Source organism: Tachysurus vachellii, chromosome 9 (assembly GCF_030014155.1).
Source record: "Tachysurus vachellii isolate PV-2020 chromosome 9, HZAU_Pvac_v1, whole genome shotgun sequence".
NCBI classification, from domain to species: domain Eukaryota; kingdom Metazoa; phylum Chordata; class Actinopteri; order Siluriformes; family Bagridae; genus Tachysurus; species Tachysurus vachellii.
In genome coordinates, this window is record NC_083468.1 from 18,453,198 (window position 1) to 18,471,259 (window position 18,062).

General features: G+C 40.3%; 1 protein-coding gene across 2 annotated transcripts in view; it reads left to right on the top strand.

Moving 5' to 3' along the window:
• Positions 1-18,062, top strand: part of srgap1a (SLIT-ROBO Rho GTPase activating protein 1a) — a 76,296-nt gene that overhangs the window by 27,081 nt on the left and 31,153 nt on the right. For both annotated transcript variants that reach the window (XM_060878079.1, XM_060878080.1), the window contains exons 3-7: positions 3,614-3,776; positions 8,384-8,446; positions 13,884-14,066; positions 15,272-15,400; positions 17,806-18,027. In XM_060878079.1, coding sequence (XP_060734062.1) covers positions 3,614-3,776; positions 8,384-8,446; positions 13,884-14,066; positions 15,272-15,400; positions 17,806-18,027 — 760 coding nt within the window. The remainder of the gene's footprint in view (positions 1-3,613; positions 3,777-8,383; positions 8,447-13,883; positions 14,067-15,271; positions 15,401-17,805; positions 18,028-18,062) is intronic.

The window sequence follows — 18,062 nt, forward strand, 5'->3', positions numbered from 1 at the left end:
GGGCTACTTCCACCATTTTCTCTTAGCGAACAGTAGTCTCACAATTCAGACCCGTAGCTTTCACTAGAGATTCCTGGTAACTCAATAAACAAGTTCAAAGAATTGCATTCTGTACCATAAAGAGGCCGTTTGACTGACATCACAAATTACCAATCATTGATGCCCGTAGTCTTAGTGGTTAGCCCATTCGCCTCACACCTCCAGGGTTGGGGGTTCGATTCCCGCCTCCACCTTGTGTGTGGAGTTTGCATGTTCTCCCCGTGCCTCGGGGGTTTCCTCCGGGTACTCCGGTTTCCTCCCCCAGTCCAAAGACATGCATGGTAGGTTGATTGGCATCTCTGGAAAATTGTCCGTAGTGTGTGATTGCGTGAGTGAATGAGAGTGTGTGTGTGCCCTGCGACAGGTTGGCACTCCGTCCAGGGTGTATCCTGCCTTGATGCCCGATGACGCCTGAGATAGGCACAGGCTCCCCGTGACCTGAGGTAGAATCTCTCTCATAAGCGGTAGAAAATGAGTGAGTGAGAGTGAGAGAGATGGCCGTAGCCCATTTACAATTAATCAAGTGTGGCATTTATTTGCCTTGAACAGTTGTAAGAAGAAAAAAAAAGGATATCTTAAGATGGGTATTTGTAAATCTTCTTGTTTTTAAACCAGTACATGAAAGTGCTGACTACCAACTACATGGCACCGCTGTAAGATTTTTTAAGCTAGTGGCTACGTAAAATGTGCCAGAGGTACCAGGCACTCCATGGATCATCGAAGCAACTTAGATTGAGTCCACGTGAATGTATTTATAAGTGTATTATTAGACGTTTTATGGAAATAAAAGAGAACTGTGCAGAATATGGCTACTTCTGGTTTATGGGACGGACAGGCTTTGCCTTGCTCCAATTTGGTGTTGTAGGTATTGTTTTCGAGTGTGTGTGCTATAGGACTCTGGGAAGTCATTGGTGGTCACAGCAAGACTGCTTGGCCAGGTCAGAAGGTCATCTCATTAGAAAAGCTGCTACTGTATTCTCTAGGAGCACACTGAGGGATGTCGTTTCTATTTGTTTTTTTGCATTTCTGATCTCACAAATACCAGTATTAAGAATGCTTTACATAAATTTTGATTTTGTTAAATTTATCCTTGGAGGTAGTAAATAATCAGACTCAGGATCAGAGCTATTTCTAAGTCCATGTTGAAATTGGACGACCAGGTTATAATTGCCCAGGTTTCCATTTGTTTCACTTATGTGCCAAATTTGTATCCCGTACAGCTTTAACCACAATTTAAGCAATATTTCACTTCACTATTCGGCTTTGTCACATGCTTTCCATATGTTTTGCAGCTTGAAAGAAAAGTCCCTAACGGCTGCATACTCAGGATACTGATCAAGTCTCTTGAAAGGTTTTATGGTAATTGCCATCTGACCAAGCCTGCTCGTCCTGCCATAACTCTCTCATTCTGAAATCTCCTTGTCCAAATTGTGCTCCTTCAGGCTTTTAGTTCAATTAGATTATCCATCCAGCCTGGCATGATAGATCTCAACCTCCTTGCTGTATTTTTTAACTTTGCGGATTAGTTCTTATCACCTTATGTTATTCTATTCAACAGATTTGCTTCCTGTTTCTGTTTTAAATGCTGTGGTGTTCATGAAAGTATGACTGAAAATGTCAACTCAGCATCTCTCTCTGTCTGCATGGCATGTGGATGTCCGTGTCATACGGTTCAGGGCTTGGATATGTTGACCCAACTGTTGTGTTGACACACGCTGCCTGTTTTGCAGGCTTGGGCTCTGAACCAAAGGTCATTCTAGTGTTTAACCTTTAAGTGAGAATGCATGATGTGAAAACAGTGAGTTAGTACAAATACCTTTGCAGGTGAATGCGAGGGCACTTTTACTTTTTGTACGTGTGTGCATGAGTTTGTGTGTCCTGGGCCTTTGTCTTCTCAGTTGTATAAATGAGGTAAATATAATTTATTCCGGAAAAGGGAGTCCACCACAATGGTAGTCTCTATTAAACATGTAGAATAAAATGAGGAATAAGGTAGTAACTTTTAGACTACATACAAGCTTAGTCTTAGAGGTTCAACTGTTTTTATTACATCTGGCTGGAAGGCAAGTTATGAGATTATAGTCAAGGAGTGTTATTTTGCTTTTCTTTACTACAGGTTCATTGTCTCAAACACAAATTCATCTTGGTAGTTAAAGCGAATGCAAATAGCTGATGAAGAAATTATGTGTGTTAACTTAAATGGTGTGCTGAAAGACCGGTATCTGTATTTGTGTTGGTTGATGTGTGTGACACTTGGTGTGTCCTGCTGGAATGATTACTGCGCTAGAAACAACCACAGCATAATCAATCAACATTTATTCCTTAACTTTTGACATCATCTATCCAGATGCTTTCTGGCTAGCTATCCACACCCCAGTTCAGTTCAGTTCTGGCTCACATTGTGGAGTCAAATGTTCAGTCAAACTCAGATGAACACAAATCAATGCGGTAACTATTATGCTACGATTAGCCAATCAGACAAGGGCTTAATAAGTACTTTGACTTCTCCATATAACCAAATCCATGTAAATGACATAGAAACATCTGGCATCAGTGAGCAGAGAGATTGTGAAGCAGCATGTGATGAGCAGACTTGTGACCTGAGTTATGGTAAAAAAAAAAAAATTACAAATCAGCGCAATTTAACTGACTTGACTAATGAACTAACCCCAATTAGGGTCTCGAATTGTCTGTGCTCTGGCCTAAGGAGTGGTTTAGGTTATGCTGAGGAAATAATAAACAGATACAGAACACCTTACACACAGCTTTTCTAAACTAAAACAGATTCAAAGGCTTTAAAACAGTGTAAATGTTTATCTTTCCTTATCTTTGCTTTCCAAACACTCCCAAATAATCTCTTAGAACAATAAACTACCTCGAGTTTCAAAGTACTTCATTTAAATCATTTAGTGGAGTTTGCATTTGGTGGTGTTACTTCTGTAGTTCTGCAGAATTTATATTCTAGTAGCTTTGTGTCCCACCTCAGTATACTGTTGATAGCTCAGTGTATGACGTGATGGTGGAGGGAACTCGGAGTGATAACAACCGTTCTCTTACTGGTTTCGGAAATACTCTAGAATAGAAAGAGAATCTGTGTTTCTGTACTTAAATGGATTTTTGAAAAACTACAGCCAACAATTTTCAACACATTGTTTGACATAACATCCAGGAGTTTTTTTTTTTTATAATTTTGTTTTAGAGGTGAGAGGAAACCAGAGAACCCACAGGAAACCCTCAAGGATATGGGGAGAATATGCAATGAAATGTCACCCAGATAATAATCAGAGTTCAGGATGGATTTGGGGAACCTGGAGCTGTGAGGCTACAACAACCTGCTGCTAATAATGAGCAATTCAATTTAATGTGACTAAGGATTACTCTTATTTTATTTAAAATATGTGAAGGACTCTAGGCTTGTAATATACAGTGGGGGGAAAAAGTGGTTGTTTATTTAAGTTATTGAGTAATAAAGGGCAACAAATATCAATATCAAAATAATTGATTTCAGTCACCATCTCCCTATCCAATTCCCTTTCTGTGTTTTTTCATTCAATTTCTCTTTCTTTGTCTGCAGAAAAGACCAGAACCTCCTTTCCCCAGTGAACTGTTGGTATCTGTTGCTGAACCAGGTGAGGCGTGAGAGTAAAGACCATGCCACGCTGAGTGACATCTACCTGAACAATGTCATCATGCGCTTCATGCAGATCAGCGAGGACTCAACACGCCTCATGAAGAAGGTTAGAAAATTTGGCTGTCCTGCTTCCTCAATAGACAGACCAGAAAGCAAACATCATGTACACATAAAAGCCATACGCCTCTTTACATTCATTCAGTTTCCTGTTGGTTAACTAAGCCCCTGAGGCTCCCATGTGGAATCACATCCGCCATTTGGTCTCTTTTAGGTTTGCCCTTTGTTTGGTCTCTGTTCCTTTCAAGTAATTCTCACCATGTCCTTCATATACACCAGACATCTGTTCTCTGCTGTTATATTCAAAGGAATAGAGCGTAAAATACCACCCACTCGAGACACGACTACCCTCTCTGCAGTTAGCCCTTTGTGAAACAGGATCATGTGCCTGTGCTTTTTGTGGTTTTTGTCTTTAATTTGAGCAGTGCCAGTGTTCTCTCTTCAGACTCACGAGGTCAGTCTGACCGTATGGCCAGTTGTGCTTCCACTTTTATAGTGAAGCTTTAATCATGGTTCTCTCGGGCCAGTTGACTTCTGGGTTGACTCAGTTGTTCTCAGTTGACACTTTTTTCTAGGAAGGACAACTTCTTTAATGATCACAGACTCCCATATCACTTTAAGTTGACCACAGGACTAAATTACAAGCCCCAAACACTGTAGGGAGATGGTTAGAATCCATTAAGGGAACTGATGAACGGGGCTGGAAGGCCTCAGGATGGGGGAAAACTAAAGGGTCCTTTCCAAAGCAGAGAAAATACTAGCCTTCTCTTGATGTGTGCAAAAATGCCAAACTCATCTCTTACTGCTTCCCTGATGTGATTCAAAGGTACTTATTACTGTGTGGGATGTTGAGGGGCCTATGATAAAAGAACAGATGTGCCATATGTGCACCACAGCTGCTTTCAGCAATATGAATGGCTGGTACTGGAGCATAATAACAGAGACTGAAATGTTATGAGTCATGTTCTGTACCAGAAAATACTTGTCCTGCAAGGTCACAGTCGCTAAGAGTTGTTCTCTTTTATTTTTTACCCCACTCACTAGCTTTCCTCACTGTCTCCAGACATTCTATATCTTTCTTAGCATTTTGATGATACACTTGTAGGCCAGAGACAGTGATTTGTACTCCTAAACTGCCTTGAATCTCATGTGTAATGCCTAGAAATTTATAGCAGAGTTAAAAGTATCTGCACCCTGTAATCAGCGCTCTTGATGAATTTGACCACAGCATAGTTTCAGTATTCATCCTCAGGCCATGCATACACAAAGCTGGCTCACTGACACACAGTCTGTGTGTGTGTGTGTGTGTGTGTGTGTGTGTGTGTGAATGAGAGAGAGAGAGCGAGAGAGATGAGGTCAGCTAACACAGTTTTTACATACACGCACACTGAAATTCTGCTCTTTATCTGATTTTAGCTAGTTATCAGAAATGATCAGATAATGATGAAATACGACAAAATCATAATAAAGCCAATGAAATAATTTGATTTATTTAGTTATTTAATTAAACTATATTGCTATTCTCTTAACGAGGCTAACCGTGGCTGCAGACCTACTTTACACTTGTGCCAAAACATTTCTTTCTGATTAGCATACCCTTTGGGAATATTAAGAAGGTAAGTATGTTTTGAGACAGTTGGGTTCCCACTCATACTGTGTATGCTGCTACCTCTGGTGCTACTGCCTTGTGTGTAAGAAGAGGCAGAGCTCATGATGAATACATCAAAATACATGATCTGAACAGAAAATTGCCATTCTTTGGAATTGACTGATTGATATTAAAATAATTTTAATTAATTTCAATTATGCCATTCTTAAGCTACTAAATGAAATACAACTATTGACTGACTCATTTAGTTATCAGATTGCACAACAGTATGTTGTTTTTTTTTCTCAAAAATACGACGATGAACATTTTTTAGCCTATAATTAAAAGTATAATTTTTTTTATCTTGACAGTGTGCACTGTAAAGTAGCTGTGGTTACTGTGCTGGACTTTGACATCAAATAAATGCTTTGCTAACTGCAAATGCACATTTTCAGCATGAAGTCCCTTCATGGATGGTCAGAATTTAAAACATGCATTTTGTTTCATTATTTATTCCTCTGGCTTTTTCCATGCTTGTGGGTTATTTTAGGGAAGTAGTGGTCTGATGGGAAATGAAGGTGAATTTCCTCACTAATGGAATCTCAATGAAAAGAGCACTATTTAGAACCAACTTGCAGAGAAACGTGTGTAGCGAATAGAAGTTGCTTTTGTGTCTGTTTTTGCATAACAGCTATTTAAGTTTAAAAAAAAATGCAGCAAGCTCAGTGTGTCCTCATATGCAGTATAGCTTTAGGATTTATAACCTGCTGTCATGGAGCCTCTGTCACTTCCTGTATGGCAGCATATTTTACCAGCGCTGATTTATGACTGCGTTTGACAAAGCGTTGCAAATGCTCATAACAAACCAACGCATAGAGCTGTGCCAGTGACACTGCAAGATAATGCTAGGGCATGCTGTCTAATTTCCAGCCTTTCGGTGGGCTGTGATGCTTAGTGTATTCATATTTCACACTGATTAATGTGGTAAGAAATAAAGGCTTTATATTTCGTTTCCAGCTCCAATAAGTGTTACATATGCTACTATTCTTTCTGGGCTCTTTATAAATGTCAAAATTAAAGTTTATTACTGCATAAATTTTGAGACAACTAATAGGGAAGAGTGAAACCGTTCCATTCATTCATTCATTCATTCATTCATCTTCTACCGCTTATCCGAACTACCTCGGGTCACGGGGAGCCTGTGCCTATCTCAGCTGTCATTGGGCATCAAGGCACGATACACCCTGGACGGAGTGCCAACCCATCGCAAACTCCACACACACAAGGTGGAGGCGGGAATCGAACCCCGACCCTGGAGGTGTGAGGCGAACGTGCTAACCACTAAGCCACCGTGCCCCCCTGAAACCGTTCCATCCATAACCAATTACATTAAAGGAATAATCCGGTGTTGTACAAACCTAAGCAATATATACATTGTGATAGTTTTCTACAGACTTCCTTATATTGGAAGTGTAGGAGCAGGTGTTAGCGAAGGTGTGAGCCTTTGCACATTATGCTCTGATTCTGTATAATTCAGCCTTTGGAAATATAGGACTGCTTTTGATAAGGGAAGATATTATGGTGATGTGTTACTAGTTTAATCAATAGAGCTCAAAGTAAACATAAATGTGCCCCTGTTTCGAAGATCAGTGAGAACCAGAACCTCAATCACATTAATCACATTAAACTGCGGCAGTCAGTCTGTCTGCTGTTAGCTGCAGATAAACTGCATAGACACTTGATCTAGTAGTCTGAGGTCTGATTACTAAAACATAGATGGCATGGACCTGAGATTTATCTCTCAGTGCCGGTTTGGCATAAAATTATCAATGTGTATGCCATCACACAGAGGATGTGTTTTAATCCAGTAGGTGAGTTACACATGTGCACACCTGTTTGTAGTGTAGTGTGGTTATTTGTACAGTGGTGTACTTATCATTGGCTCTTGACACTCGCTCTTGCCAGCAAAATGCTTATGATTTGAAACCACAGCTTTGAATTGCGGGGTTTAATTACATCACACAAACTTAAAGTGCTAAGGCACATCAGTGTTTCAAAGTAGAAAACACAGAGGATTGTACTGGAGAGACTTGTAGATTTGCATTTTGTGGCATGCAGTGCTGTGATAAGGAATTACCAAGAGCCATTTGTTAATCATAGAAGAATATTTAGTAAATCTGACAGTGGAAATCTAAAAGTAAGGAAGATAAGGACTAAGGAATAAAGCATGACTAGGGCATGCAGTTATAGGATGCTTACAATGCTTGGTATGCTTACAATAGTTACAGTAGTTATAGTAGTTGCTCTATATGTTTACTCTTTTACCACATTGCATCATCATACTGTTTCTAGTTATTTTCTACTAACCTATCCTGTAAACAGTTTAACTGCAGTTACGGTTATATCAGTACTTGTAGAGGAGATTGAGTTGCTCACTCCCTCACTGAGTTATTGCTGGGAAAGGTCTTCAGAATGAGATTAGTGAAAATATGATTGAGTTAGTGAGAGCCTGGGGCAGCCGTTAAGACAGGAAGCCATTACAATAATCCTGCTGGTCCACATGAGGTGCAGGACAGGGTAACAAAGTGTAAAAAAAATGATTTTTCTGTTTCTGCTTAATTTTTTTTTTGGTATTTTGGGATATGAGTGTGCCTAAACTGTTCTTACTCGTCATTACAGTACTTTCACTGCATTTCTTGGTGAATAATGCTTCTATTCAGCCAAAATAAACTCCACTGAATTATGGAAGATTTTTTTAATTTGCAGCAACCTACTGTATGCAAAAACCCAACATCTGTCAGCAAGATAAGTGCTCTTTATGAAGAGAGAAAATGTGCTTCTGAAATGAAGAGTTCAGCAGAATTTACTCATTGTTATAATCTCTAAAAAAAATTAATAAGCTTTAATAAAATCCATAAGTAGATGATAGTCATGCTCTGTAGATTGTCTGATTGTAATTAAGTGTGAAGAGAGTTGATAACCGATGTTCTCTCTCTCTCTCTCTCTCTCTCTCTCTCTCTCTCTCTCTCTCTCTCTCTTCTTTCCCACCACCCCTATTTTTCCTCCAGAGTAAAGAAATAGCATTTCAGCTGCAAGAGGATCTGATGAAAGTCCTAAATGAGCTCTACACGGTGAGTACGGTAGTAATAATCTGCTTCTTTCCATAGAGCGGTCTTAGGAATTCATAACCTTATCTTCCAGCCAGCTTTAGCCTCAGGTTACACACTGCACTGCACACCATGCATTAATAAATGCACCCTGCTTTCAAGCATGAAGGGCCTTCAGAAGTTTAATTGCTGGACTTTAGTTGTGTATGTCAAGCTTGCTGTGAGTGCTGTGATGTTTTTAAATATTTTTCTGATTAATGGACTTTGAAGGGATCTATTATGTCATCTAAATATCCTGAGGAACACCCGACTCCAACCACGCAGAGATGACCACCATTCACGTAAAAGTAGCTGACAATTACAGGCACAATCTTGACAGGAAATGACATGGCTGATGAGTTTCTAGATAAAAATGCTTCCTGTAGTGTTGTAGTTTTTCTTATTTTCTTATTATATTACTTGTTAGATCGCAGAAGAACTAACTCACAGGAGATACCCCCCTCATTTACCAGCTTTGTTTCCTCTAGTCTAAGTGACTCCAGGCTCCTTCCCTTGGGGCTGTTCTACTCACTAACACTGCGGTTGAATTACATTTGCAGCTAGAACGCATTACAAGGGTGTGAGTGGCTTGCACAACCTTTGATTTAGCCGTCATACCATTTGATGTACCAATAAGGACATCAATTGCCTATACGAGGAAAAAATAGTAATACCAATTGAAATTGAATTGTGTCCAAATCTGTGTTTATTGTTATTGTTTTGTAGTCTGTATTTCAAGGGTCTCTAGCCTTGTAGATTGTCGCAGGTCGGAGAGTGTTTTTAACTAAATAATTTAGTTAAGCATTGGGACTGGGCAAGAAAAAATTTTGAGTTCAGGTGAAACCTTACTGTCAGGTGAAACCTTACTGTTTATCAGTTAACTTACATCCCTGTCCTCGCATATAGCCATGAGCTGTGTCATGAATATACTTGGCAGAAATGAGGTTCTTCTGCATGGTTGCTGGACTGATTCTGTATGATTGTGTGAGAAGTGTGAAAATCAGGAACATCCTTACAGTAGAACTATATCTTATAAATATAGTTATATCTTACAGTGTGCTTGGGAATGTCTGGGAATCCTCCACGAGGATCTGGAATGTGAGGCAGAAGCAGAAAGAAAATGAATGAAATAATTCTTGGTTCCCGTTTGAGGGAACTCGACGCAGCATCCGGGCTGAAGTGGTGGGAATGCTTCTTTGAGGAAGTTGTGTCTGAAGCTCTGTGTGCACACATGCCAATTTAATGGCTCGGGAAGGACATGTGACGAAGTGATTATGTGCCTGCAAGTTCATATAAGGGCACGTCTGTTCCCCGCTTTGGTGGCTTCCATCTTTTCAGCAGTGAAAGCTATTCGGCTAGCCCAAAGCCTCTCTGTCGCTGAGGCACAGAGGTTGCTCGGCTTCATGTTGGCAGCAGCAAACATTATCCCTTTGGGTCTGCTTCACATGAGGCCATTCCAGCTCTGGCTCAGTGGTTCAGACCTCGCAGACATTGCCTCATGTTTATAAGGGTTACGTGCTATGGGCTTTGTGCCCTTCTTATGTGGAAAAGACCCCGGTTTCTGGCCTTGGGTCCCACTCTAGGGGCGTCACCATTGCAGGACTCCTTCGATGGACGCCTTTCTCCCACACCTCAGGGGCTGCCATGTCTTAGTGCACACAGACAGCACTGCATTGGTGTTCTATATCAATCATCTGGATGGTCTGTGCCAAAAATATGCCAAATTCTCTTCTCCACATGGGGCCACTCCCGGGCCTCAGCACCTGCCTTGACAGGAAGTAAACTCCTGATTTACATGCCCTGGGATGAGAATCACTTTCGACGAAAGAAACCTGGTCTCTGCCCAGATTCAGGTTGGCGCAGCAGATTCTGCTCTGGGCAGAGACCAGGTTTCTTTTGCTGAGGCCCCACGTGGTAGATTTTGGCAGATTTTTGGCCGGGCGAAAGTGGATCTGTTCGCCCCCAAGGAGTCGACCCACTGCCCGCTGTGGTTTTTCCTCTCTCGTCCACCTCTGTACACCTTTCCCCCGGTACCTCTGCTCCCGCAAGTCCTAGCCAGAGTGTGCCACGACCAAGTCAACCTTCTCCTAGTTGCTCCTGGTTAGCCCTCTTGAGTCTGGTTCACGGACCTAGTCTCAGTCCTAGACACCACTTCATGGGAGGTTCCCGTGAGGATGGATCTCCTCTTTCAGGTGCAGGGGACAATCATTAAAGGCCACCATTGCTGCGAACCATGAGCCTGTCCTCGGGGCCTCGTTGGGTAGGCACCCTCTGGTCTCTCGCTTTCTGTGTGGTGTCAGGTGGCTGAGACCTTTCTGAGGACCAGGCCTTCCTGGGACCTCTCTGTGGTCCTGGAGGGGCTGCTGAATGCCCCCTTTGACTCTGAAGATGGCTCTGCTGTCCTTGGCTCTGCTTGGCCTCTCTGGCGGGTTGTTTAATGATCCTGCAGGCCTACTGTCCTCGGCCCCATGAGTCGGCAGTACAGGAGAGGCTGCATTTGCTTTGCCCAGTAAGGGCCTTGAGGACTTATGTCCACCACCTTGCGCACTGGGTATTGGAGGGCATTGCTCAGGCCTATGAGGCGTGAGGTCTTGCCTTGCCTCTCGGCATCAGTGCTCACTCCACTAGGGGTATCGCCTTGTCCAGTGCCTTAGCCAGGGGTGTTCCCATTGAAGATATTTGTGCTTTGGCGGGATGGTCCTCTCTGCACACCTTTATCAGGTTCTAGAACCTGGACCTGGACCCCACACCAGTGTCCCTGGTCCTGCAGGGTTGTTGATGTTCTGTTCCCAGTCCGCTAGTGCTCTCTTACAGCCCCTGGAACAGTTATCAACTGGTACGTAGTGACGTGAGTATTGTTGTTCCCATAGCGTCAGACCTGAAGCCGTATTGAGTTCCTACGAATGGGAACTACACCAGTTTACGTATGTTAGGGCAGGGGTTGGCAACCCGCGGCTCCGGAGACGCAAGTGGCTCTTTCATCCCTCTGCTGTTGCTCTCTGTAGATTTGGAAAATAAATATTTAATTTAAATTTTTTTTATTTTAGTAAGTTAGTTTTTTAAAAAATGTAATTCTAAATTCTAAGATTATGATGCTCTTGTAACATTAAAATAAACCGTGTTTAATTTGTTTGTCGCTCAAAATATGCGTCATAATTGCCGACTTGCGAAATCCGACACACAGAAGCAGACGCATTTTTGTTTTGCTGCATCCGGCAAGTTAAAATTTTGATGTCATGAATACAAAGAGGACTCACTTAGACATTGAACATTTTATTTGAAAGTAACCTTCAACCCAGCGTCTTTTTTGTTAAGGTTAGTTCAAACTGTTCAAAATATTTTTGTTTGCCTGCAGAAATAAAATTTCGTTTACTCTGTAGCAGTTCATTGATTTCATAAATGCAACACACTACAGTTTTTTCTATACTTTCCATAAAGGTGAAAAAACGATATATGCAGTGTTATCTTCATTTTAGATGTCAAAAGGGTTTTGTGTCTCTTTGTGTTTTTTTTTCTGTGGGAAACGGGTCCAAATGGCCAAAAAACACAAATAAGCATTTTAACATGAGCAATATGAATTGTCCTGCTAGCTGTCCTTTAACTCTCAATAAGTGACCTTCAGTGGCTAGTTTGTTTCATGATTGTTTCATGATCTTTTGTTCATCTCTTTAACCCGGAGTCTTTTAAAGAAGACTCCCAACTGTTGCATCAGAAACTTGTCCACCAATCCTGCCGGGAGCTTATAAAATAACAGGTCTTGCATGTCGCTAAAATCAGCTATTCTAAAATGAGAAATCTAAAAACGGCTCCAAACCAGTAAGTGTAGAGTGGGACGTGTGGTTTGGTCAGCCATATATCCAATTATACAGCTCCACACATGAGAGGAGCCTGGATTGCCCAGCAAAACCCTGCTCCTGCTCTATACATCTCCCAACTGTGTTTACTTTGGTAGCAGTTTTATAGGCAGGCCTGTGTTTTAAATGCAGTTGTGGCTTTACTGTAACATGTTTTATGAGTTGGCAAATGTGAACATTGGTTACGACCTAGCGTGACTTTGGATGAGCACTTTGCTTTTGAATTTGATATTGTTCAATGCTCTGGAGTCAAGTCTCCTTACTGGAGCGTAGTGTGGGCCAGCGGGGAACCTCATGAGGACAGATTACTGAAGCTAAGTGTAATAACAGCTGCAATAAGTATGGCTGGATATCATTGATAATTGTGGTAAAAATATTGTAATTAAATATACCTACTAATTTCCTTCTTTTTTCTTTTCTTTTTTTTTTTATTTCCTTTCCTTTTAGGTATTACATAATTTATCTTATTAGACATCAAATGAAAGTACCAAACTATTTCTGAATGTAGCATTATTGTTTTTCTGACAGTTTAGCACACTTGAATATATATCCTGTGATCACATGTCATATTTCTCTCTTCATTGTTGCAGAAATGGTGTAATTAATCACTCAGTACCTGCCTCATACCAGATGAGTCATATCCTAATGCATGTTTCTTATGTCATTCTAGTGTTACTAATAGCCCACTAACAATAACAATGACTCACGCAATAGGAAACAACTTTAAACAATTTACCCTTCGCAGTTGTGGCTGCATGGCAAGTTCCAACTTCAATGTTGAAAAGGTTTTCTGTGGCCCAAGTTGTCTTGCATAGTATGTGTGAATTTTTTTTCTTCCTCTGCTTCGATATGCAGACCCCTTTCTAGAGTGTTGATTTCTCTCTACTTGTGGTCTAGGCTTTACTCAGGTGGGGGAGCTAAGGGTGAATAAAGAGCTCCTCTGTGACCCATTAGTGTTTAGTGTTTCTTATGTTAGTGGATTGAGAAATTGGAATAGCAGTCTCTGAATGTTAACAGTGTTTCATATTAATAGCAATTCCTTGCACGAAAAATCTGCCCTCCTGTAACCTAGACTGCTGTTTTATAGCTTTATGGTCAGATGACCCTGGAGGTATACATTTTAGATTAGGATTTTGATATTTATTGCAGAAAGAGTTGCACTGGTGGTTTAATGGGTAAAACAAAAAAAATGATGGACTTAACAATTGAGCTAACAGATGAAAAAGTAAGAACTTTTTACTCTTGCAAGTATTAATTATATAATATTGTCATTAGACTTCAGTTGACATTTTTCATAGGCATAAAAACTTCCTTAATGTCTGGTTTTAAGAAAAATGAGAAAATCATGAACCCCCTGTCTATGCTTTAAGGACCCCCTGGGGGAGTCAAAAGAACCCAATACTGGGCCATTTAGTGAGACCCTTAACCCTCAAATGCTAAGCTATATCCACTGAGTATATTTTGTCTCAACTGAGTAAAAGCATCTGCCAAATGATTTAATATAAATGTATAAAAGTAGCATGCCTGAACTTTAGCATGCCTTTACCTTTGGCCTTTGTGCCTCACAGGTGATGAAAACCTACCACATGTACCACACGGAGAGTATAAGTTCTGAAAGCAAGCTGAAGGAGTTTGAGAAGCAGGAAGAAAGGCAGATCGGTCGAACAGGGGACCCCGTCTTCAACGTGCGTCTGGAAGACAAAACCCCAAGACGCAGCTTTGTTAAGAAGATTGAGAAGATGAAGGAAAAGGTATTAAACTGCACCTTGACTTTTATTTATTTATTTATTTATTTATTTATTTATTTATTTATTTATTTGTTTGTTTATTTATTTATTTATTGGGGGGGGGGGTGTGTTTTGTTTTAGGATATTTAGCTGCTCTTGGCATATGTTTACAGAATTTAAAATAATCACATTACAATTTAAGCATTCCAAAATTTTGAATGCCTATTATTTTTTTCAAACGGCTGAGTCGATGCTGCCTGCCTGAAATGTCAAGACAATTATAAATGTCATCCCAGCCTTTTATGCCCTGGACCCATTTTAGATGGATACCGGTAATGAGAAAGAAGGCCATGCTTTACTCTTTTAAATGGTCTGTTTTTCACTAAAGGCTGTGACAAACCGTTTTATAGCTGTGGGAATGCATGCTCGTTTTTTTTCTTTCTCATGCCGCTTCCTGGAACGTAGACGTGTGGCGTGGTTAAAATATGGAAGTCAGGGTGAGTCAGTGTCTGTTGCATTTCAGTGACTAACTTACTTTTGTGTGGGATTTGAGCAGGAGAGGAAACAATAACTGAGTAATCTCTGAACATGTGTTTGTTTACTTTTAAAAACATTATTTTTGTCCCATCAGCTATATCTTTGACTCGTGGTTTGTTGTTGTGTCTGATGATTTTACAGAAGTACAGATTGTATTTTGATGTCATTTCTTGTCTTCTTAGTACAGATTGCATAAACAGTTTAAACTAACATGTATATATATTAAGTAAGGAATAAAGCACTACAGAGAGTCTAAAAAGACAGCTTGGTTGGTGAGATGAAGCAAAGTTACTGTTACCACCACAAAATTGATGATATTAAAAAAATTATCAATTTTGTGGCTGTGGCTGTGAATGTTTTCTATCAGTAAACTGTCAATTTTTTTACTTTTTTGAAGTGAGGACAAACAATGCAAAAAATTTTAATCTGAAGACTTTTTCATGGTGGAAAACTTGGGATCACTTTCTAAATGTTAACTGTTTTAGCCTTATTTTATGTGGCGTGACTACCATACAAGTCCCTGTGAATGAGCTGTTACTGTAGAGACAATAATGTGTTATATCAACATAAGTAAATACCATAATCATCTCATTTGAAAATTCAATAGCAGTGTTGGATAATGAAGAAGAATTATTATTGTTATGCTTGTCTAATCTCTCATGTATTGTGAATCTTTCCTCTTCTTCCATCAGAGGCAGGCCAAGTACTCTGAGAACAAGCTGAAGTCGATCAAATCCCGGAACGAGTACTTGCTGACTCTGGAAGCCACTAATTCCTCTGTATTCAAGTATTACATCCATGACTTGTCTGACCTAATAGATGTAAGTAATGGGGAGGTTCAACTGCAGTATCGTTGTTTGTTGAAAATGAAAAAAACAGTGCTTCTGACATTTATGTTCAGAACAGGAGTGACAGTGTTGTTGCTGTATTCACAGATTCATTTCTGCATTTCCCTTTTTTATCCACTTTGATCTTAGAACATAAATAGACTCAAAATGGCAGCAAATGTGTCACGTTGCACTTAAGTTGAAGCTCTTAAGGCTTCAAATCTAGGAGCGTTTATGCCATGCACGTAATTGCATTTTGGTTTTAGTCTCACTTTCCCAAACCACACAGCAGAGCCACTATTAAGAAAGTGCTCCCTGAAGTGTTTTGATAAGGATTAAATATCTTATATATTTACTCATTAAATGATCTGAGTAGAATGAGAAAAATAACGTTCAGTTTCTTAGAATAACGGAAACACAAGTAGAGAAACTGTGGTTGTTGTGGTCATGTGACGGATCGTACCAAGAATCACCCAGACTCATTGTCTTGTTCCTCTTACTATTATAAATTAATACTCAGATTTTTTTTTTTTGTAGTAATTTATACAGTGTTCTTCTTTGTATTGAAGTTCAAGGTCTCTGTCCCACTTCTGTTATTACATTCATGCTTCTATTTCTGTATCTATGATTAATTTCAGGAAAGATAAAAGTGTCTGCACTTAAAACCTAGTTCTACTGAGTGTCCCTTTTAGGCCACCCCACATCCAGCATATTCTTGATGCACCCTGTCCTCCCAGAAGAACTTCTTCTCTCTGTTCCCAATACTGTAGCCTAATTCAGAGCCCTACAAATTTACGTTATTTATACTCCAACCTCCTGGCAGTATTATTTTCACCTACAAAACTAAAGTGTCCCTGCAGAGGAAAGATCAGCTGTTGGGGTAATGTGTCTACGTTCTACGTGCTTCGTGCTTCGAGGAAGGAAACAAGCAGGGTGACCTTGCCTCAGTGCCAGGCTGTCAGAGCCGTCTTAGCAGTGGGCATCAATCTCTGATCGGGCTGTTTACTTCAGACGCCTCTGAGACATGCTGTCTCGGCTGAGAGAGGGAGAGGAAAAATGCTCAAGTAGAGCGTAGATTAAATTCACCATTAGGCTTTCTGTCACAATGTACTGCTACGCTAAATCAGCAGGCTGTTTCCACATGTCCTCCACTCTTGTCTGCCTCTGTTTGAGCTGAACATGTAATCATGAAAGCAGTCTGTAGACAGAGTAGGCAGAGGCACACTGGGAGCCAGTATTCTTAGTCACAGTGTAATGACAAGTTTCATGTCAAATGCCCTCAATTTCCAGATAAAATTGGTACCGTGTAATAATACACTTATTATGGTCTGAAATATAAGTGCAGGATATGTTTGCTCAGTACAACTTTAAACCAAGCAAAGAGACTGAAGGAAATGTCTGGATTAAAAAAGTCAATTTATCATACTGTAATAATACTCATATTGATGCCACATATTAAAAGCCATATTACATTTTGCTGCTCAGTTTTCATTTCCTCACTTTGAGGTCAGTGTGACTTGTCCTCTGTGTGTTTCTCCAAATCAAAGATGAAATCTGCCTCCAAGGTCATAAGAGTTTGGGTTCTGCCAGCAGTCTGGATCTGTCGGACAATCAGCAGTGAAGGCCAAATAAGGACGCCACGTGCAGTGCAGAAAACATTATAGATTAGGTCATCTGAGGCTGGTCAAAATCAAATGCGTGATTAGTGTCATGACTACAGAAGACTGATAGGAGAGTGTGTTGTACTGCCCGATGCCTAATGCTTTATGAATGTGTCATTTTGGCAGTGCCAAAATATTTGCCTTAGTGCATTCATATATAGAACATAACCTACTTATCTACTTCTCCTACTTACCTATCTATCTATCTATCTATCTATCTATCTATCTATCTATCTATCTATCTATCTATCTATCTTTTTTATGTCTGTCTAGTCTGTCTGTCTTTCTGTTCATCCATCTATCCATTCTATGTATCCATCCATCTGTTCATCTATTGCTATCTTTTGCTACCAGAAGTAAAGTACTAACATTTTAAATGTGATCCGTATTATGTGATCTTTGAAAACAGAAATCCAAGGAAAATTAAGCCATATCCATTAGAAATTAAGCCATATCCATATTTATGGAAAAATATCTTTTCATAACTTGAGTGTCTTGAGTGTCATTTAGACAGATTTGGCAGATTTTTCAAAAATGTGATCATTTGTCTGTTTTCCTGAAAAGAAAAAACATATTCATCTGATTTGTGTTCCCAAAGTTCCACAGAGTAGTAAAAGGTCCATGAATTAATTAGGTAATGAGGGCATTTTATACACAGACATGCTGTTGTGTTTTTGAACTGGTACTGATTAGGAAACATGTCTCCTTTCTCCTTATCTTTGTACTTATGTTAAGCAGTGCTGTGATCTGGGCTATCATGCCTCTTTAAACCGGGCTTTGCGCACCTACCTCTCGGCTGAGTATAACCTGGAGACATCTCGTCACGAGGGGCTGGACATCATCGAGAATGCTGTGGACAGTTTGGACCCTCGCAGTGACCGTCAGCGCTTTATGGAGATGTATCCAACCGCTTTCTGTCCTCCGGTCAAGTTTGAGTTCCAGCCACACATGGGAGACGAGGTTAGAAATGAGTTTTCTGTCTTACCCCCAGGACA